At 50.7% G+C, this 23718-nt stretch overlaps 1 protein-coding gene across 1 annotated transcript in view; it reads left to right on the top strand.

Moving 5' to 3' along the window:
* The window catches only part of LOC139263731 (trafficking kinesin-binding protein 1-like), a 212623-nt gene that overhangs the window by 85982 nt on the left and 102923 nt on the right, over nt 1–23718 (top strand). The window contains exon 3 of the mRNA XM_070879763.1: nt 822–1125. Coding sequence (XP_070735864.1) covers nt 822–1125 — 304 coding nt within the window. The remainder of the gene's footprint in view (nt 1–821; nt 1126–23718) is intronic.

The raw sequence follows: 23718 nt of genomic DNA, 5'->3' as shown, positions 1-23718 counted from the left end.
AGTGCGGCGCTCCCACAGTACCGACCCTCCGACAGTGCAGCACTCCCTCAGTACTGCCCCTCCGACAGTGCGGCGCTCCCTCAGTACTGTCCCTCCGACAGTGCGGCGCTCCCTCAGTACTGCCCCTCCGACAGTGCGGCGCTCCCTCAGTACTGCCCCTCCGACAGTGCGGCGCTCCCTCAGTACTGCCCCTCCGACAGTGCGGCACTCCCTCAGTACTGCCCCTCCGACACTCCCTCAGTACTGCCCCTCCGACAGTGCGGCGCTCCCACAGTACCGACCCTCCGACAGTGCAGCACTCCCTCAGTACTGCCCCTCCGACAGTGCGGCACTCCCTCAGTACTGCCCCTCCGACAGTGCGGCACTCCCTCAGTACTGCCGCTCCGACAGTGCGGCGCTCCCTCAGTACTGCCCCTCCGACAGTGCAGCACTCCCTCAGTACTGCCCCTCCGACAGTGCGGCACTCCCTCAGTACTGCCGCTCCGACAGTGCGGCGCTCCCTCAGTACTGCCCCTCCGACAGTGCGGCGCTCCCTCAGTACTGCCCCTCCGACAGTGCAGCACTCCCTCAGTACTGCACTGGAGTGTCAGTTTAGATTGTTTCTGTGCTCCAGTGTCTGGAGTGGGACTTGAACCCACGACCTTCTGACTCTGATGCGAGAGTGTTACCCACTGAGCCACTGTGTGATAAATTTTGAGGCTTTGTAACCAGCGTCGTATTGTTAATGTGTGTTTCTTTATTAAAGGACATTCTGCTGGTTTGTGGCTCAGCAAGGCAGACCTGAGTTCCGAGCATTACCACGTGTGCCGTCTGTCTTTCAGGTGCGTTGCGGATCCGAGGAGGGGTGCCGGGTCGAGCCGAGGGTGGTCTCCCGTCTGCCGGACCTCGCCGCTACCACTCGCCCGACCGATGGCCATTTACTGGACCCTGTGAAACCTGCCAAGCTGGACACCGCAGCTTCCAGTGGACAGACCTTAGCTGCCACGCTGTCTGCCTTGGAGCCATTGGCTGGCCCGTTTCTCGCCTGTGACACAGGCACCCATGAGGTGCACTACGTGAGCGAGGCCGCGAGCCGAGAAGATGCTGCCAGCAGCGAGGAGCACAGGGATGCTTGCACCATTACCGGTACATCGCGCGCTTCGTGAGTAAACGCCGAAAGGTTTCCCCCTGGCTATGGAGAGTCGAGAACTAGGGGACGCAGTGATAAAATTAGGAGGGGCCTGGATAGAGTGGATAGGATGGACCTGTTTCCCTTAGCAGAGAGGTCAATAACCAGGGGGGCATAGACACCCTCAGGGCCTCCCTGATAAAGTGCAACATCCCCACCGACACCTGGGAGTCCCTGGCCAAAGACCAGTCCGCCCCAAGTGGAGGAAGTGCATCCGGGAGGGCGCTGAGCACCTCGAGTCTCGTTGCCGAGAGCATGCAGAAACCAAGCGCAGGCAGCGGAAGGAGCGTGCAGCAAACCTGTCCCACCCTCCCCTTCCCTCAACCACTGTCTGTCCCACCTGTGACAGGGACTGTGGTTCCCGTATTGGGCTGTTCAGTCACCTGAGAACTCACTTTTAGAGTGGAAGCAAGTCTTCCTCGATTCCGAGGGACTGCCTATAATTGATAGATTTAAAGTAATTGGGGGGAGGTTTAGAGGGGATTTGAGGAGAACTTTCTTCACCCAGAGGGTGGTGGGGGTCTGGAACTCACTGCCTGAAAGGATGGTAGAGGCAGAAACCCTCACCACATTTAAAAAGTACCTGGATGTGCACCTGAAGTGCCGTAACCTACAGGGCTACGGACCGAAGAAAGACTTGCATTTCTCTTGCGCCTTTCACGACCACAGGATGTCTCAAAGCACTTTACAGCCAATGATGTACTTTTTGAAGTGAAGGGGTCGGCCATTTAGGACTGGGATGAGGAGGAATTTCTTCACTCAGAGGGTGGTGAATCTTTGGAATTCTCTGCCCCAGAGGGCTGTGGATGCTGAGTCGTTGAGTATATTCAAGGCTGAGATCGATAGATTTTTGGACTCTCGGGGAATCGAGGGATATGGGGATCGGGCGGGAAAGTGGAGTTGAGGTCGAAGATCAGCCGTGATCTTATTGAATGGCGGAGCAGGCTCGAGGGGCCGAATGGCCAACTCCTGCTCCTAATTCTTATGTTCTAGATGTCGACTGTATCTGTGCTCTGTTACAGTGAACGTTTGCTGAGCTCAGGATTCGAAGGCTGTGACTTTTGGTTGTGAAAGTTCGTGGTTCACTCTTGTTACTCTTCAGCAATGATTTACACTATCTGCGTTTGGGCTTCTGCCTAGTTGGACAAGCGCGGTGAAACCAGCCCGCAGCTTGGCAGAGTCGGTTGTGCACCGTGTAAATGTTTGTTGACGACAATTTACAATAAGATCAAAAGGCAAATATACCCGTGCAAACCCCCACCATCAGTCACTCGATGATTATTCTGCCTGTCGGGTTGAATAAAATATCTAAAACTAATAACCTGAGCATTAAAGTTCCGTGCATCAAATTCATTTACAGAATATGATGTTTAATTAATATGTTTTAAATAGTCACCAATATTGCATCCTCTTGGGGTTTTTTAGAGTCACTTGGGTGCCATGTTCAATTAAACCTTGTTCCTATTAAATCTTATATCTTGCTTTTACCCTCCTTTTGAAACTTGTTATATATAAAGGGTAATATTTTAAAGAACTCCAACTTCACAAGATAATTGGCTCAGAATAACTCGCAGTTTTGGAGTTTAATAACTAAGGAGTGCATTGTATGTCACCTTATAGAATCTTTTAATTGTAGAAATTTACAGCACAGACTGAGGCCATTCGGCCCATCGTTTCCGTGTCGGCCGACAAAGAGCTATCCAGCCTAATCCCACTTTCCAGCTCTTGGTTACCACATCTTGGTTATGTTACAGCAGTGACTACACTTCAAGAAGTACTTCATTAGCTATAAAGCGCTTTGGGACATCCGGTGGCTGTGAAAGGCGCTATAGAAATGCAAGCCTTTCTTCGGTCCGTAGCCCTGTAGGTTACGGCACTTCAGGTGCACATCCAAGCACTTTTTAAATGTGGTGAGGGTTTCTGCCTCTACCACCCTTTCAGGCCGTGAGTTCCAGACCCCCACCACCCTCTGGGTGAAGAAAGATCTCCTCAAATCCCCTCTAAACCTCCTACCCATTACTTTAAATCTATGCCCCCTGGTTATTGACCGCTCTGCTAAGGGAAATAGGTCCTTCCTATCCACTCTATCTTGGTCCCTCGTAATTTTATGTTGATGAACTTGCTACCACAGGAAGTAGCTGAGACGAATCGCATAGATACCTTTTAGGGGAAGCGAGATAAGCAGATGAGGGGTAGACGGCGATGTTGATGGGGTGAGATGAAGTGGGGTGGGGAGAAGCTCGAGTGGAGCACGGACCGAGTGGCCTGCTTCTGTGCCTTAAATCATCATCATAGGCAGTCCCTCAGAATCGAGGAAGACTTGCTTCCACTCTTAACATGAGTTCTTGGGTTGTCCATGAGGGTCCTGACATTCCAGGTCCCGAACTTCATGTTAACGAATGGAAGATGCCTGTGTGAGAGTTCTTTTTACGTGGGGTGGTCGTTGCACACTGGCTACTAAACGGGCTTAGCTGAGCAAGGACTTGGTCCAGTGGTAAGGGGGTCCAAGACAACTGGAGACCAGGCATCGCTGTGTGAGCCGAGTTGCCTACGGTGAGATGTTGGCCACAGGCTCGGCGCTCGGTCGCGCCCTTGATGGTAGGTAGTCTGAGGCCTTGTTGGGGGCAGGCATGGGGAGGGTCAGTAGCCCACCGGGGTTCAGAGTGGGAGGGCAGGGGGGGTCATAGCCATGTACTCACCACGTGCTGGAGGACGAGAGGAGAGCTCCAATCGTCACTGAAGGAGGGTGGCGGGGGCAGGCCAGCTGACCCGGTCGCTGTTGAGGGGAAGGTCCAGCCGTCGCCGAGGAAGCCCAGACTCCCGTCATGGTGGAGAGGCTCATCTGTCGCCGCTGGAGGTGTTGCGATCGGCGCTGGAGGTGGGGTGGTGGTGGCCCGTCCCGTGAGGACGCTCCCTACAAGGGGACGCACATTGCTGAGCGGTGGGGGAAGGCCAAGGGGTCAGTCCAGGCCGTGAGTATTCCCAGGGTGGTGCGTGACCTGTCTCGGCTCTGTCATTGGCACTTCTGCATTGGTGGGCCTCGGCAAACCCACCACTTGGGGCATTTACACTGTAAGGTTGCCTCTCTCAATTCTCTGACCATCAACGGCAGTCCTCCAGAGACACGAAGTCTCTTGCTCCTTCCTGCTGTGTGATCAGCCCCCGGGGTTTGCCTGGCTTGCTGTTTGTCAGCATGTCCCGACCTGTGGGGAAGTATATTATCTCCCTGAACATTTAAATAGGGGAATTGGCTGACCTCTGTCAACTAGAGGTGATCCAAAACTCAGCTGCCCCGTGTCCTAACTCACACCGAGTCCCACTCACCCATCACCCCCTGTGCTCACTGCCCCGTGTCCTAACTCACACCCAGTCCCACTTACCCATCACCCCCTGTGCTCACTGCCCCGTGCCCTAACTCGCACCGAGTCCCGCTCACCCATCACCCCCTGTGCTCACTGCCCCGTGCCCTAACTCTCACCAAGTCCCGCTCACCCATCATCCCCCTGTGCCCCGTGTCCTAACTCGCACCAAGTCCCACTCACCCATCACCCCCTGTGCTCACTGCCCCGTGCCCTAACTCGCACCGAGTCCCACTCACCCATCACCCCCTGTGCTCACTGCCCCAACTCGCACCGAGTCCCACTCACCCATCACCCCCTGTGCTCACTGCCCCGTGCCCTAACTCGCACCGAGTCCCACTCACCCATCACCCCCTGTGCTCACTGCCCCGTGTCCTAACTCACACCGAGTCCCACTCACCCATCACCCCCTGTGCTCACTGCCCCGTGTCCTAACTCACACCGAGTCCCACTCATCCATCACCCCCTGTGCTCACTGCCCCGTGTCCTAACTCGCACCGAGTCCCGCTCATCCATCACCCCCTGTGCTCACTGACCTACATTGGTTCCTGGTTAAGCAACGCCTCGATTTCAAAATTCTCACTCTTGTTTTCAAACCCCTCCATGGTCCTCGCCCCTCTCTATCTCTGTAATCTCCTCCAGCCCCACAACCCCCCGAGATGTCTGCGCTCCTCTAATTCTTCCCTCCTGAGCATCCCTGATTATAATCGCTCCACCATCGGTGGCCGTGCCTTCAGCTGCCTGGGCCCCAAGCTCTGGAACTCCCTCCCTAAACCTCTCCGCCTCTCTACCTCTCTTTCCTCCTTCAAGACGCTGCTTAAAACCTCCCTCTTTGACCCAGCTTTTGGTCACCTGTCCTAATTTCTCCTTGTGTGGCTCGGTGTCAAATTTTGTTTGATGACCCTCCTGTGAAGCGCCTTGGGACATTTTACTACCTTAAAGGCGCTATATAAATACATGTTGTAGTTGGAGGAGGGGAAAGGCACCACGTGTACAAACCTACACGCACCACACTGCAGTCTGTCGCTACGGCGATATTCTGACTTTCTATCGTCTCCCCTTGCTGTTCTCCGTAACGTAGTGGCTGACCCTTGGATTCTGGGTCACTGCTGGTTTTATGCAATCGGCCAAACTTCCCACGCGAGTCAGCACAGCAGGAGCTTGACTATTCTCCGTGGGAACCATGAAAGCCTAGGTATCGCCATCCATCCCGCATCTGTCATCATAGGCAGTCCCTCGGAATCGAGGAAGACTTACCTCCACTCTTAAAATGAGTCCTTAGGTGACTGTACAGTCCAATATGGGAACCACAGTCCCTGTCACAGGTGGGACAGACAGTGGTTGAGGGAAGGGGAGGGTGGGACTGGTTTGCCGCACGCTCCTTCCGCTGCCTGCGCTTGGTTTCTGCATGCTCTCGGCGATGCCACTCACCGATTGTCACCCAGGGGTCCCTTGATCCTGGGACGGAGGCAGGAACCTATCCCGTCCCACCAGACCCTCCTCTCCCCGCGAGCTGGGTTGCCGAGGCTGGCCCAGTGCGTGAAGTGAGCACAATGGCAGAGCAATTTTTTTACCATTTGCTGTAATTCCACCCTGAGCCATTGGAGATATATCTTCATTAGTAACTTAAAATTGAATTTTTTACAATTTTCCAAAAATTACTACAAAGCTCCTGCCCTTTGCATACATTGTTGGACGTACAGAAAACCCGAGAGTGGAAATTGAGAAACAGCACCGTACACATCTCGGGGCGGGGGAGGGCCTCCCAACGCACTTTACAGCCAATGGAGTCGTTTTTGAAGTGTGGTCACTGTTGAGGACTGAGATGAGGAGGAATGTCTTCACTCAGAGGGTGGTGAATCTTTGGAATTCTCTGCCCCAGAGGGCTGTGGGTGCTGAGTCGTTGAGTATATTCAAGGCTGAGATCGATAGATTTTTGGACTCTCGGGGAATCGAGGGATATGGGGATCGGGCGGGAAAGTGGAGTTGAGATCGAAGATCAGCCGTGATCTTATTGAGCAGGAGTTGGCCATTCGGCCCCTCCGAATGGCCAACTCCTGCTCCTAATTATTATGTTCTTGTGCTGTAATGTAGGAAACGCGCCAGCTAATTTGTGCACAGAAAGCTCCCATAGACAACTGTGATAATGACCAGATCATCTGCTTTTTTTTCAAATGTTGATTGAGGGATAAATATTGGCCCCAGGACACCGGGGAGAACTCCCCTGCTCTTCTTCGAAATAGTGCCATGGGATCTTTTACATCCACCTGAGAGAGCAGATGGGGCCTTGGTTTAGCATCTCATCCAAAAGACGGCACCTCCGACAGTGCGGCACTCCCTCAGTACTGCCCCTCCGACAGTGCGGCACTCCCTCAGTACTGCCCCTCCGACAGTGCGGCACTCCCTCAGTACTGCCCCTCCGACAGTGCAGCACTCCCTCAGTACTGCCCCTCCGACAGTGCGGCACTCCCTCAGTACTGCCCCTCCGACAGAGCGGCACTCCCTCAGTACTGCCCCTCCGACAGTGCAGCACTCCCTCAGTACTGCCCCTCCGACAGTGCAGCACTCCCTCAGTACTGCCCCTCCAACAGTGCAGCACTCCCTCAGAGCTGCCCCTCCGACAGTGCAGCACTCCCTCAGTACTGCACTGGATTTTTGTGCTCAAATTTCTGGAGGGTGACTTGAACCCACAACCTTCTGACCCAGAGGCCAGTCTGCCAGTTTTGAGAACAAGGCTTTTCTTCTAACTAATATACAGTGTGGCTTAGTTGCTTGAAACTCTTGTCTTCCATGTAGAAAAATTTCAAATAAGTTTAATTCACTGTCTTTGTACAACCCGAGTCCCTTTCACTTTTTTCCCAGCTTTATCCCATTTTTCTTGGCTTCTGCTTTTCAGCGGCTGCTTTCTACAGACTTGCTGTATTTGTTCCCTGTGTGTCTGAGTTCCAGCACACCATGAGATATCAACCTCGTGTTCCTGAACTGACCAAGTCTTGTTTTGAGAGTCGGGGGAAGTGAGAAGGGCCAACGAGGGGGGAGAGAGAGAGAGAGAGAGAGAGAGAAAGAGAACAAAAGGAGGAGTGCAGAGTGAATTTGTGCAGTGTGGTGGAATGTAACAGCAGCTTGAGTTAGTACAGGCAGTGAGCAAGCTGTTCACGCCCCGACAGTGGAGCATGGCACCGGAAACCACTGTTGGTTTAGATCGCTCACCAGGCAGGAATCAGTTAGTTATTTTGCAAGCGGCAGCACTCGAAGCGGCTTTAGAGCAAGGGTCTGGGAGTGCCTTGGTATTCAATGCTGCACCCTTGGCAACGGAATGACCACACTCCAGATCCTTGCTCATGTTCCCGAGGATGGTGAAGTTGGAGCACCATCTAACCGAAGGTGGTGTTACTGCACTAGGTCTCGTCATGATCCAGTGTTCGTTCAGTCGCCTCCTGGCTCACAGCACCGACCAGTGGTGAAATGGTGCAGAAGTATTTCTGCATGTTGGAAAAACAGTGGATGATAAATTCTGCCTGCATGGAAAAGAATTGCATTTCTATAGTGCCTTTCACAACCACTGGAAGGCCCAAAGCACTTTTCAGCCAATGAAGTACTTCCTCGAATCGAGGAAGACTTGCTTTCGCTCTAAAAGTGAGTTCTCAGGTGACTGAACAGTCCAATACGAGAACCACAGTCCCTGTCACAGGTGGGACAGACAGTGGTTGAGGGAAGGGGAGGGTGGGACTGGTTTGCCGCACGCTCCTTCCGCTGCCTGCGCTTGGTTTCTGCATGCTCTCGACGATGAGACTCGAGATGCTCAGCGCCCTCCCGGATGCTCTTCCTCCACTTAGGGCGGTCTTTGGCCAGGGACTCCCAGGTGTCGGTGGGGATGTTGCACTTTATCAGGGAGGCTTTGAGGGTGTCCCTGTAACGTTTCCTCTGCCCACCTGGGGCTCGCTTGCCGTGAAGGAGTTCCGAGTAGAGCGCTTGCTTTGGGAGTCTCGTGTCGGACACGCGGACAATGTGGCCCGCCCAGCGGAGCTGGTCGAGTGTGGTCAGTGCTTCGATGCTGGGGATGTTGGCCTGGACGAGGACGCTAACGTTAGTGCGTCTGTCCTCCCAGGGGATTTGTAGGATCTTGCTGAGACATCGTTGGTGGTATCTCTCCACGACGGCTGGACCTCCAATCACAGCGTTGGCAGCTGTGGGCAATGTTCCCAGCGAGAAAAATCGGAGAGCGATTCCGCTGGCAGGTAGAGGGAACGCCCCATCCACCCACAGCCTCACCACAAGGGTTCTCGGCAACTCCTGGTAATGGCAGAACTGGCACCAAGGACCCATTGGGTGAGTGTCATCAGGAGTGTCAATATTTCCCCTCCTTCCTTCAGTGACGATTGGAGCTCTCCTCCCCCCCCCCCCCCCCCCCACCCCACCGGCGACCCGGCGGCCTCTCCTTGTGGTGAGTACCATGGCTGTGAGCCCCACCCCTGCCCTCCCACTCTGAACCCCGGTGGGCCACTGACCCTCCCAATGGCTGCCCCCAACCAGGCCTTTGACCACCTACCATCAAGGGCACTACCCAGCGCCGAGCCTGTGGCCAACATCTCGCCGTAGGCAACTCGGCCCATACAGCAGTGTCTGGTCTCCAGTCATGGCTGCCCTGCCACTGGACCAAGACCTTGCTCAGCTAAGCCCGTGTGGTAGCCGGTGAGCAATGGCCACCCCACCTTAAAAGAACTTGCGCACAGGCATCTTCTACCTTCCACTCCGTGCTTCATTACTGCGCAATACGCCTAGTGGCTGCGTTCCTGAGCGCCATCATCCGCCAAACCGCTCTTAACGATTGTCATCCTTGAAAAATGTCAGTGCAGTATTAGCAGAAAATAAAGACTTGCATTTCTATAGCGCCTTTCAGGACCTCGCAATGTTGCAAACACTTTACAGTCAGTGAAGTATTTAAAAAATATATACAGTCACTGTTGTAATGTAGTTAACGCAGCAGCCAAATTGCGCACAGCAAGCTCCCACAAACAGCAGTGAGAGAATGATCAGATAATCTGGTTTCAGTGATAGTGACTGAGGGATAAAAATTGGCCAGGACGCAGCGGAGAACTCCCTGCTCCTCTTCAATAGTCACCATGGGATCTTTTACATCCACCCGAGAGGGCAGACGGGGCCTCGGTTTAACGTCTCATCCAAAAGACGGCACCTCCGACAGTGTGGTGCTCCCTCAGTACTGACCCTCCGACAGTGTGGTGCTCCCTCAGTACTGACCCTCCGACAGTGCAGCGCTCCCTCAGTACTGGCCCTCCAATAGTGCAGCGCTCCCTCAGTACTGCCCCTCCGACAGTGCAATACTCCTGTATGGCTCAGAGATGTGGACCATGTACAGTAGACACCTCAAGTCGCTGGAAAAATACCACCAAAGATGCCTCCGCAAGATCCTGCAAATCCCCTGGGAGGACAGACGCACCAACGTTAGCGTCCTCAACCAGGCCAACATCCCCAGCATCGAAGCACTGACCACACTCGACAAGCTCCACTGGGCAGGCCACATTGTCCGCAAGTCCGACACGAGACTCCCAGAGCAAGCGCTCTACTCGGAACTCCTTCACGGCAAGCGAGCCCCACGTGGGCAGAGGAAACGTTACAGGGACACCCTCAAAGCCTCCCTGATAAAGTGCAACATCCCCACCGACACCTGGGAGTCCCTGGCCAAAGACGGCCCTAAGTGGAGGAAGTGCATCCGGGAGGGCGCTGAGCACCTCGAGTCTCGTCGCCGAGAGCATGCAGAAACCAAGCGCAGGCAGCGGAAGGAGCGTGCGGCAAACCAGTCCCACCCACCCTTTCCTTCAACCACTATCTGTCCCACCTGTGACAGAGACTGTGGTTCTCATATTGGACCGTTCAGTCACCTGAGAACTCACTTATAGAGTGGAAGTAAGTCTTCCTCGATTCCGAGGGACTGTCTATGATGAATGACACCCTCAGCACTGCACTGGAGTGTCAGTGTAGATTTTTGTGCTCATGTCCCTCGAGTGGGACTTGAACCCACAACCTTCTGATTCTGGAGGGTATATGATTGGAGGGTAGCTAAAGTAACCCCACTTTTTAAAAAAAGGCGGGAGAGGAAACAGGGAATTATAGACCGGTTAGCCTGATATCAGTGGTGGGGAATATTATTAAAGATGAAATAATAGCGCATTTGGAAAACAGTGACAGGATCGGTCCAAGTCAGCATGGATTTATGAAAGGGAAATCATGCTTGACAAATCTTCTAGAATTTTTTGAGGATGTAACTAGTAGAGTGGACAAGGGAGAACCAGTGGATGTGGTGTATTTGGACTTTCAAAAGGCTTTTGACAAGGTCCCACACAAGAGATTGTTGTGCAAAATCAAAGCACATGGTATTGGGGGTAATGTACTGACGTGGATAGAGAACTGGTTGGCAGACAGGAAGCAGAGAGTCGGGATAAACTGGTCCTTTTCAGAATGGCAGGCAGTGACTAGTGGAGTGCCGCAGGGCTCAGTGCTGGGACCCCAGCTCTTTACAATATACATTAATGATTTAGACGAAGGAATTGAATGTAATATCTCCAAGTTTGCAGATGACACTAAGCTGGGTGGCGGTGTGAGCTGTGAGGAGGATGCTAAGAGGCTGCAGAGTGACTTGGACAGGTTACGTGAGTGGGCAAATGCATGGCAGATGCAGTATAATGTGGATAAATGTGAGGTAAATGTGGCAAAAACAGGAAGGTAGAATATTATCTGAATGGCGGCAGAATAGGAAAAGGGGAGGTGCAACGAGACCTGGGTGTCATGGTACATCAGTCATTGAAAGTTGGCATGCAGGTACAGCAGGCGGTGAAGAAGGCAAATGGCATGTTGGCCTTCATAGCGAGGGGATTTGAGTATAGGAGCAGGGAGGTCTTACTGCAGTTGTACAGGGCCTTGGTGAGGCCACACCTGGAATATTGTGTTCAGTTTTGGTCTTCTAATCTGAGGAAGGATGTTCTTGCTATTAAGGGAGTTCAGCGAAGGTTCACCAGACTGATTCCCGGGATGGCAGGACTGACATTTGAGGAGAGACTGGATCGACTGGGCCTGTATTCACTGGAGTTTAGAAGGATGAGAGGGGATCTCATAGAAACATATAAAATTCAGACGGGACTGGACAGGTTAGATGCAGGAAGAATGTTCCCGATGTTTGGGAAGTCCAGAACTAGGGGTCACAGTCTAAGGATAAAGGGTAAGCCATTTAGGACTGAGATGAGGAGAAACTTCTTCACTCAGAGAGTTGTGAACCTGTGGAATTCTCGACCGCAGAGAGTTGTTGAGGCCAGTTCACTGGATATATTCAAAAGGGAGTTAGATGTGGCCCTTACGGCTAAAGGGATCAAGGGGTATGGAGAGAAAGCAGGAAAGGGGTACTGAGGTGAATGATCAGCCATGATCATATTGAATGGTGGTGCAGGCTCGAAGGGCCGAATGGCCTACTCCTGCACCTATTTTCTCTGTTTCTATGATCTCAACATTGCATCAAAAAATAAAATACCTGCATGATGTGAGTTGGTTGTTGATTGGTATATATTGGACAAGTAAGGGTCCCTTTTCTGAAAACCATCTCTTTAGTAAACCTCTAGAAATGGAGAGTGGTTTTATTTTGGGTGAACAGATTTTAGCGAGGAATGGGTGTGCTGTCATTGGACGGCTGGCTGCGGGGGTTTGATGTTGTCATGTGGTTGTTGACCTGTGTACTTCCTGCAGATGCAGAAGTGGACTGTAGAAAGAATCGAGGAGGTGGGAAAGCAAGGGAGGCAGGGATCGGCAATGGAGGAGTGATTAATAACATTTGAAAAAAGAAAGATAGGCGCGTTTCTGTAACCCCTTCACAACCTCAGGACGCCCCAAAGCGCTTCACCGCCAGTGAAGTACTTTTTGAAGTGTAGTCACTGTTGGAATGTGGGAAACACAGCAGCCAATTTGCGCACAGCAAGCTCCCACATTGATCAGCGAAAGTTCAGCAGCAAGAAGTAGAGACACCAAAACCATGGGATTGAGAGAGATAATAAAACCGATTGGAAAGGCTTGCAATCCTGAGCGCTCTTCAAATTAACTGAGCACATTTATTTTAATTTTTTATTATTTTTTATTTGTTCCTGGGGTGTGGGTGTCGCTGGCAAGACCGGAATTGATTGCCCATCCCTAATTGCCCCTCGCGAAGGCAGTGGCCTTCAACCGCTGTATCGGTTTGGTACTGAGTGTCTCGCTGGACCATTTCAGGGCAGTTAAGAGCAACCCCATCGCTGTGGGTATGGAGTCACATACCGGCCAGACCGGGTAAGGGCGGCAGATTTCCTTCCCTAAAGGACATTAGTGAACCAGATGTGTTTTTCTGACAATCCGGTAGTTTCACAGTCACCATTACTGACACTGACTTTTTATTCCAGATTTATTTAATTAACTGAATTTAAATTCCCCAGCTGCTGTGGTGGGATTGGAACTTGTGTCTCTGGATCATTAGTCCAGGTCTCGGGATTACTGGTCCAGTAATATAACCGCTACACTACTGTTCCCGGTAAACTGGTTAAAACAGGGCAGCTCAAAATATAGTTGGGAGTGTCGTGGATTCAACTGTCATTGTAACCCATGTATAAACTGACCTAAGTTGTACACCATGAGAACAGTGACCACTAGGTGGTGAACTTGTGGGAGACACTCCTAACCTGGACTTTCAGGTAGAAAAGGGGAAGCTCCATCCACCTTCATCACTTCAGTGCTGGCTAATAAAGGTAACTGGTCATAGAGTGACCTTCTCTCCAGTATGGGCCTCGTGAGTATTTATACTGTATAGTAAGGACATATTATTGGCGACGAGAAACTGGGATTTAAACCACATGAGCATGGCCACTAGCAGCACAGACGAGAGGTACTGTGTTGGTGATGATTGGGACAATTTTATTGAGAGACTACAGCAAAGTTTTGTCACTAAGGAATGGCTGGGACAGGATTCGGCCGACAAACGCAGGGCTCATCTCCTGACGGTTTGTGGATCCAGGACGTACTCCCTGATGAAGGACCTTCTAGTGCCAGAGAAGCCAACGGACAAGACTTTTGAAGAGCTCAGTAAGTTGATCGGGGAACTCTTTAAACCGGTGAACAGCATGCACATGGCGAGACACCGGTTTTACACACACCGGCGGCGAGAAGACCAAAGCGTTCCAGACTTCGTGGCAGATCTCCGGCGACTGGCGAGACTATGTAAGTTCCCAGATGCATGCAGAGCGGAGATGCTGCGAGACTTTTTTATTGAGGGCATCGGGCCGCTGGGGTTTTCAGGAAACTGATTGAGACCAAAGACTTGACCTTGGAAACGGCGTATTTGATCACCCAGACATTTATCTCAGGGGAGGAAGAGACCAGAATGATGTTTGACAAAAATCTTGGTTTAAATGCAGCACATGGGCAGGGAGTCAACATTGTTAACGCGGTACACAGTTCTCCAGGCAGACAGGGGCAATCGGACATGCCCGAGCATGTAGTCGAACCCAAAGGGGGAATTCAACAGAGACAATGGCTAGCTGAACAGCGATTCATGCCATTGCAAGGGACAATGTGACCAGTAATGGGGCCATCAACACCTGTCAATGGTGCGTTTAAGGACAGTTACAAAGACAGTCAGAGACGATCGACTGGTAATGGACCTTTTGTTTCTAACATAGAAACATAGAAAATAGGTGCAGGAGTAGGCCATTCAGCCCTTCTAGCCTGCACCGCCATTCAATGAGTTCATGGCTGAACATGCAACTTCAGTACCCCATTCCTGCTTTCTCACCATACCCCTTGATCCCCCGAGTAGTAAGGACTTCATCTAACTCCTTTTTAAATATATTTAGTGAATTGGCCTCAAGTACTTTCTGTGGTAGAGAATTCCACAGGTTCACCACTCTCTGGGTGAAGAAGTTTCTCCTCATCTCGGTCCTAAATGGCTTACCCCTTATCCTTAGACTGTGACCCCTGGTTCTGGACTTCCCCAACATTGGGAACATTCTTCCTGCATCTAACCTGTCTAAACCCGTCAGAATTTTAAACGTTTCTATGAGATCCCCTCTCATTCTTCTGAACTCCAGTGAATACAAGCCCAGTTGATCCAGACTTTCTTGATAGGTCAGTCCCACCATCCCGGGAATCAGTCTGGTGAATCTTCGCTGCACTCCCTCAATAGCAAGAATGTCCTTCCTCAGGTTAGGAGACCAAAACTGTACACAATACTCCAGGTGTGGCCTCACCAAGGCCCTGTACAACTGTAGCAACACCTCCCTGCCCCTGTACTCAAATCCCCTCGCTATGAAGGCCAACGTGCCATTTGCTTTCTTAACCACCTGCTGTACCTGCATGCCAACCTTCAATGACTGATGTACCATGACACCCAGGTCTCGTTGCACCTTCCCTAATCTGTCACCGTACAGATAATAGTCTGTCTCTCTGTTTTTACCACCAAAGTGGATAACCTCACATTTATCCACATTATACTTCATCTGCCATGCATTTGCCCACTCACCTAACCTATCCAAGTCACTCTGCAGCCTCATAGCATCCTCCTCGCAGCTCACACTGCCACCCAACTTAGTGTCATCCGCAAATTTGGAGATACTACATTTAATCCCCTCGTCTAAATCATTATTGTACAGTGTAAACAGCTGGGGCCCCAGCACAGAACCTTGCGTTACCCCACTAGTCACTGCCTGCCTTTCTGAAAAGTACCCATTTACTCCTACTCTTTGCTTCCTGTCTGACAACCAGTTCTCAATCCACTACCCCCAATCCCTTGTGCTTTAACTTTGCACATTAATCTCTTGTGTGGGACCTTGTCGAAAGCCTTCTGAAAGTCCAAATATACCACATCAACTGGTTCTCCCTTGTCCACTTTACTGGAAACATCCTCAAAAAATTCCAGAAGATTTGTCAAGCACGATTTCCCTTTCACAAATCCATGCTGACTTGGACCTATCATGTCACCTCTTTTCAAATGCGCTGCTATGACATCCTTAATAATTGATTCCATCATTTTACCCACTACTGAGGTCAGGCTGACCGGTCTATAATTTCCTGTTTTCTCTCTCCCTCCTTTTTTAAAAAGTGGGGTTACATTGGCTACCCTCCACTCGATGGGAACTGATCCAGAGTCAATGGAATGTTGGAAAATGATGTCAATGCATCCGCTATTTCCAAGGCCACCTCCTTAAGTACTCTGGGATGCAGTCCATCAGGCCCTGGCGATTTATCAGCCTTCAATCCCATCAATTTCCCCAACACAATTTCCCGACTAATAAAGATTTCCCTCAGTTCCTCCTCCTTACTCGACCCTCTGACCCCTTTTTATATCCAGAAGGTTGTTTGTGTCCTCCTTAGTGAATACTGAACCAAAGTACCTGTTCAATTGGTCCGCCATTTCTCTGTTCCCCGTTATGACTTCCCCTGATTCTGACTGCAGGGGACCTACGTTTTCTCTTTGCATATCTATAGAAACTTTTGCAATCCGCCTTAATGTTCCCTGCAAGCTTCTTCTCGTACTCCATTTTCCCTGCCCTAATCAAACCCTTTGTCCTCCTCTGCTGAGTTCTAAATTTCTCCCAGTCCCCGGGTTCGCTGCTATTTCTGGCCAATTTGTATGCCGCTTCCTTGGCTTTAATACTATCCCTGATTTCCCTTGATAGCCACGGTTGAGCCACCTTCCCTTTTTTATTTTTACGCCAGACAGTAATGTACAATTGTTGTAGTTCATCCATGCGGTCTCTAAATGTCTGCCATTGCCCATCCACAGTCAACCCCTTAAGTATCATTCGCCAATCAATCCTAGCCAATTCACGCCTCATACCTTCAAAGTTACCCTTCTTTAAGTTCTGGACCATGATCTCTGAATTAACTGTTTAATTCTCCATCCTAATGCAGAATTCCACCATATTATGGTCACTCTTCCCCAAGGGGCCTCGCACAATGAGATTGCTAATTAATCCGCTCTCATTACACAACACCCAGTCTAAGATGGCCTCCCCCCTAGTTGGTTCCTCGACATATTGGTCGAAAAAACCATCCCTTATGCACTCCAGGAAATCCTCCTCCACCATATTGCTTCCAGTTTGGTTAGCCCAATCTATGTGCCTATTAAAGTCACCCATTATAACTGCAGCACCTTTATTGCATGCGCCCCTAATTTCCTGTTTGATGCCCTCCCCAACATCACTACTACTGTTTGGAGGTCTGTACACAACTCCCACTAACGTTTTTTGCCCTTTGGTGTTCTGCAGCTCTACCCATATAGATTCCACATCATCCAAGCCATAACAACTGCTCATGTTGGAGCTGTGGAGGCAAACACACAGCCAGAGCTTGCAGGTATCAGCAATATACCTGCAGAAACTGCAACATCAGCGGTCACTTGGCGCGTATGTGCAGGAAGCCTGCAGCTAGGTTGATGTACGAGGAGGACGGGCCTGATGTAAGCCCTACGAGGCCAAATGAATACTGGGGGAAATCGCTGGAAGCTGAAGTTCAGCGAGTTCATGTGGAGCACATATACAGTTCATACACCAGGACGCCACCGATAATGATGAAAGTGCTCCTCCGTGGCATCCCAGTATCAATGGAGCTAGACACGGGGGCCAGCCAGTCCCTGATGAGTATCAAACAGTTCGAAGGGTTGTGGGTGTCCGAGGCCAGGAGGCCAAAATTATTGCCGATTGACTCACGGCTACTGACATATACAAAGGAGATCATTCCAGTGCTAGGCAGCGCCACGGTAGTCGTGACCCACAAAGATTCGGAGAACAGGTTGCCACTCTGGATTGTCCCAGGGGACAGTCCCGCACTACTGGGGAGGAGTTGGCTTGCTGTCATGAACTGGAAATGGGACGATGTCAATGCAATTTCCTCTGTGGAGCAAATATCATGCTCACAGATCCTGGACAAATTTGACTCATTATTTCAACCCGGCATTGGCACTTTCATGGGGACCAAGGTAGTGATTCACATAAACCCGGACACCAGGCCAGTACACCACAAGGCCAGATCAGTGCCGTATGTGATGCGGGAAAAGATAGAATGCGAATTGGACCGCCTGCTGAGGGAAGGCATCATCTCGCCAGTCTAATTCAGTGACTGGACGAGCCCGATTGTGCCGGTGCTCAAGGCGGATGGGTCGGTCAGGATATATGGCGATTACATGGCCACCATCAATCGGATGTCACTCCAAGACCAGTACCCACTACCGAGAGCGGAGGACCTCTTTGCGACGCTATCCGGTGGGAAACTTTTTTCAAAATTGGACCTGACCTCAGCTTACATGACCCAGGAGCTGGCGAGTGAGTCGAAGAAGCTGACCACCATCACGACACACAAGGGGTTGTTTGAGTACAACAGATGTCCATTCAGGATTCGCTCGGCTGCCGTGATCTTTCAACGAAATATGGAAAGCCTCCTCAAGTCGATTCCAAGGACGGTGGTTTTTCAAGACGACATCCTCATCACGGGTTACGATACTGAAGAACACCTCCACAACCTGGAGGAGGTACTACACAGACTGGACCGGGTAGGTCTGCGACTGAAAAAGGAGAAGTGTGTCTTCCTAGCTCCAGAGGCAGAATTCCTGGGGATGAGGGGTAGCAGCAGACGGGATCAGACCCACTGCATCCAAGACAGAAGCAATCCAGAGAGCAGCCAGACCCCGTAACAAGACGGAGCTGCGTTCTGAACTATTTTGGTAACTTTCTTCCTAAATTGAGCACGCTGCTAGAGCCGCTACACGTGCTCCTACGCAAAGGTCGCGAATGGGTCTGGGAGGACAGCCAGGAAAGGGCTTTTGATGGAGCACGCAATTTGTTATGTTCCAACAATCTGTTAACGCTATATGACCCATGTAAGAAACTTGTTTTAACGTGCGATGCGTCGTCCTATGGGGGCGGGTGTATGTTGCAGCATGTTAATGTCAAGGGTCAGTTACAGCCGGTAGCTTATGCCTCCAGAAGTCTGTCCCAGGCAGAAAGGGGTTACGGGATGGTAGAAAAGGAAGCGCTTGCATGTGTATATGCAGTAAACAAAAAATGCACCAGTACCTGTTTGGCAGGAAATTTGAGCTGGAGACAGATCACAAACCCCTAACGTCCCTTTTGGCCGACAACAAGGCCATAAATGCAAATGCGTCGACCTGTATACAGAGATGGGTACTCACATTAGCCGCCTATGACTACACAATTCAGCACAGACCGGGCACCGAAAACTGCGCCGATGCACTCAGCAGGCTCCCACTAGCCACCACCGAGGGGGCAACCGAGCATGCTGCTGAGATGGTCATGGCAGTTGAAGCTTTCGAAAGCAAAGGCTCACCTGTGACAGCCCGTCAGATCAAAGTCTGGACAAATAGAGACTCGCGACTGTCTTTAGTCAAGAAATGTGTTCTGAATGGGGACTGGGCAGCCACGTACGAGGCATTCCCTGAGGAATTTAAACCATTTCACAGGCGCAAGGATGAACTCTCGATTCAGGCCGATTGCCTACTGTGGGGAAACCGAGTAGTCATGCCCCAGATGGGCAGAGAGGTGTTCATCTGAGAACTCCACAATGAGCACCCGGGCATTGTCACGATGAAGGCAATTGCCAGGTCACACGTTTGGTGGCCAGGGCTAGATGCAGATCTGGAACTTTGTGTTCGCAGGTGCAACACGTGTGCCCAGCTGGGCAATGCCCCCAGGGAAGCCCCCCTTAGCCCCTGGTCCTGGCCCGCCAAATCATGGTCACGCATCCATGTGGACTATGCAGGTCCTTTTATGGGAAATATGTTTTTGGTTGTAGTAGACGCCTACTCCAAATGGATCAAGTGTGACATTCTCAATTCAAACACATCCTCTGCCACGGTAGAAAGTCTACGGGCAATGTTCGCCGCCCATGGTCTACTGGACGTCTTGGTCAGCGACAATGACCCGTGTTTTACAAGCATTGAGTTCCAGGACTTCATGGCAGGCAATGGAATCAACCATGTCAGAACGGCACCGTTCAAGCCGGCTTCAAACGGCCAGGCAGAACGAGCAGTGCAGATAATCAAACAGGGGATGTTCAGATTCCAAGGGGGTTCCCTACAAAGCCGCATATCACACCTCCTGTTGGCCAATAGATCCTGACCACACTCGCTCACAGGGGTTCCACCCGCAGAGCTGCTAATGAAAAGGACGCTCAAAACCAGGTTATCCCTTGTACTCACCACCATGAAAGAAACTGTTGAGAGCAGGCGCCGGTCACAATGTGACTACCATGACAGGAATGCGAGGGCGCGATGTATTGATGTCAGTGACCCTGTCTTTGTCCTCAACTATGCTGCAGGGCTCAAATGGCTCGCAGGCACTGTGGTTGCCAAAGAGGGGAATAGGATTCTGGTAGTTAAACTTACCAATGGAAAAATCTGCCACAAACACATGGATCAAACAAAAAGGAGGTTCAGCAACCCCATAGAAGAAGCAGAGGAAGAACACGATGTAGAGTTCACTCCACCACAGGTGACCGAACACCGGAACCAAAGGGAGGAGAGCCCAGTCACTGTGGGCAGTCCGGACAGGCCTGAGGCACCGCAAACAGCAGACACTCAGGCCAGCGCCCAACAACCGGAGCCCCAACTCAGGCGCTCTACAAGGGAGCGTAAACCACCAGAGAGACTTATCCTGTGATCCCAATAAGACTTTGGGGGGGGGGGGGGATGTGATGTCATGTATTCAACTGTCATTGTAACCCATGTATAATCTGACCCAAGTTGTCCACCTTGAGAACATTGACCACAATGGGGTGAACTTGTGGGAGACACTCCTAACCTGCACTTTCAGGTATAAAAGGGGAAGCTCTACCCACTTTCATCACTTGAGGTCTTGGTAATAAAGGTAACTGGTCACAGAGTGACCTTCTCTCAAGTATGGGCCTCATGAGAACATGAGAACATGGAACAGGAGTAGGCCATCTAGCCCCTCGAGCCTGCTCCGCCATTCAACAAGATCATGGCTGATCTGGCCGTGGACTCAGCTCCACTTACCCGCCCGCTCCCCGTAACCCTTAATTCCCTTATTGGTTAAAAATTTATCTATCTGTGATTTGAATACATTCAATGAGCTAGCCTCAACTGCTTCCCTGGGCAGAGAATTCCACAAATTCACAACCCTCTGGGAGAAGAAATTCCTTCTCAACTCGGTTTTAAATTGGCTCCCCCGTATTTTGAGGCTGTGCCCCCTAGTTCTAGTCTCCCCGACCAGTGGAAACAATCTCTCTGCCTCTATCTTGTCTATCCCTTTCATTATTTTAAATGTTTCTATAAGATCACCCCTCATCCTTCTGAACTCCAACGAGTAAAGACCCAGTCTATTCAATCTATCATCATAAGGTAACCCCCTCCTCTCCGGAATCAGCCGAGTGAATCATCTCTGTACCCCCTCCAAAGCTAGTATATCCTTCCCTAAGTAAGGTGACCAAAACTGCACGCAGTACTCCAGCTGTGTCCTCACCAATACCCTGTACAGTTGCAGCAGGACCTCCCTGCTTTTGTACTCCATCCCTCTCGCAATGAAGGCCAACATTCCATTCGCCTTCCTGATTACCTGCTGCACCTGCAAACTAACTTTTTGGGATTCATGCACAAGGACCCCCAGGTCCCTCTGCACCGCAGCATGTTGTAATTTCTCCCCATTCAAATAATATTCCCTTTTACTGTTTTTTTTCCAAGGTGGATGACCTCACATTTTCCGACATTGTATTCCATCTGCCAAACCTTAGCCCATTCACTTAACCTATCTAAATCTCTCTGCAGCCTCTCTGTGTCCTCGACACAATCCGCTTTCCCACTAATCTTTGTGTCATCTGCAAATTTTGTTACACTACACTCTGTCCCCTCTTCCAGGTCATCTATGTATATTGTAAACAGTTGTGGTCCCAACACCGATCCCTGTGGCACACCACTAACCACCGATTTCCAACCCGAAAAGGACCCATTTATCCCGACTCTCTGCTTTCTGTTCTCCAGCCAATTCTCTATCCATGCTAATACATTTCCGCTGACTCCGTGTACCTTTATCTTCTGCAGTAACCTTTTGTGTGGCACCTTATCGAATGCCCTTTGGAAATCTAAATACACCACATCCATCGGTACACCTCTATCCACCATGCTCGTTATATCTTCTAAGAATTCCAGTAAATTAGTTAAACATGATTTCCCCTTCATGAATCCATGTTGCGTCTGCTTAATTGCACTATTCCCATCTAGAGTCCCGCTATTTCTTCCTTAATGATAGCTTCAAGCATTTTCCCCACCACAGATGTTAAACTAACCGGCCTATAGTTACCTGCCTTTTGCATGCCCCCTTTTTTAAACAGAGGCGTTACATTAGCTGCTTTCCAATCCGCTGGTACCTCCCCAGAGACCAGAGAATTTTGGTAGATTATAACAAATGCATCTGCTATAACTTCCGCCATCTATTTTAATACCCTGGGATGCATTTCACCAGGACCAGGGGACTTGTCTACCTTGAGTCCCATTAGCCTGTCCAGCACTACCCCCCTAGTGATAGTGATTATCTCAAGGTCCTCCCTTCCCACATTCCTGTAACCAGCAATTTTTGGCATGGTTTTTATGTCTTCCACTGTGAAGACGGAAGCAAAATAATTGTTTAAGATCTCAGCCATTTCCACATTTCCCATTATTAAATCCCCCTTCTCATCTTCTAAGGGACCAACATTTACTTTAGTCACTCTTTTCCTTTTTATATATCGGTAAAAGCTTTTACTATCTGTTTTTATGTTTTGCGCAAGTTTACTTTCATAATCTATCTTTCCTTTCTTTGTCATTCTTTGCTGTCGTCTAAAATTTTCCCAATCTTCTAGTTTCCCACTAACCTTGGCCACCTTATACACATTGGTTTTTAATTTGATACTCTCCTTTATTTCCTTGGTTATCCTCGGCTGGTTATCCCTTCTCTTACCGCTCTTCTTTTTCACTGGAATATATTTTTGTTGCACCTCGTGTGCATTTATACTGTATGGGGAGGAAACTGGAAATCTGAAAATAATACCTGCTACCAATCTGAAAAACTGAATTACTATCGATAAAAAATTTAAATCGTTGCAAACTGATGAATTTAGGTCTCAAATTGAGGTTTGAAAATCGGGACTCGCTCTCCAGCCACCCACCGCTCCGCCCGTGATGTGATTCTCCGCTGATCACCTCTCGGTCAACGTGCTGTCTGAGCAACAGTCTGAACCTTGTACTGACCGCACGCGCCCACCCCCCCCCCCCACTGAAACCTGTCTCCTCCCCCCGCCCCCCCCCACTGAACCCTGTCTCCTCCTCCCGCCCCCCCCCACTGAACCCTGTCTCCTCCCCCCGCGCCCCCCACTGAACCCTGTCTCCTCCCCCCCCCTCCCCCACTGAACCCTGTCTCCTCCCCCCCCCCTCCCCCACTGAACCCTGTCTCCTCCCCCCCCCCCACTGAACCCTGTCTCCTCTCCCCCCCCCTCCCCCCCCCCCCCCCCCCCCCCACTGAACCCTGCCCTCCCCCTCCCCCACCAGCCCAACCTCACAATGTGAAATGAAGACTGTTTCAGTTATTTATGCGACTTGAAAACCTGCATTATTTGCAGAAAATGCCCCCAGGATTTGTTGAATATTATCCAAGTCCTCGTGCCCAGCGGCCGAGCCCCCTTGGTGCCACGCTGTTGCTCAGCCTCACGTCTGGCTAGTTAGCAATTCCTGTTAATAAACTTTAGCAACATTGCACAATGACAGAAAGGTTTGCAAAAGGTCAGTTTGTGAGGGGAGGCCGTGTGCAGTGGAGTTTGGTTGGTCAAGACGCGCATTTTCTGCCTGCTTCCTGCACTGATGTCAGTACACCCTCCCGTGTTATCAGGTAAAGATTTCCGATCACATTTTAAAGGCATTGATTTTCTCCAATCTTGAAACTTGCTGGTGGCCTTTGTTTGTTGAGAAGTCGAGTGACCGATTGTGCCCTGACCCGGAGAACTTGGTTAATCGGTAATCGTATTACTGGGCCTGAGACTCTTCTCTCAACGTGTCAGCGCAATTTAATTTGTGCAACACTCATGGAGGTACAAGCAGTTCGAACCGCACTGGCTCAGTGGGCAGCACCCTCGCCTCGGAGTCAGGAGGTTGTGGGTTCACTCCAG

This window comes from Pristiophorus japonicus, chromosome 5, assembly GCF_044704955.1.
Source record: "Pristiophorus japonicus isolate sPriJap1 chromosome 5, sPriJap1.hap1, whole genome shotgun sequence".
NCBI lineage: Eukaryota > Metazoa > Chordata > Chondrichthyes > Pristiophoridae > Pristiophorus > Pristiophorus japonicus.
The sequence above is the reverse complement of the archived record's forward strand: the minus strand, read 5'-3'. Positions and strand labels throughout refer to the sequence as shown.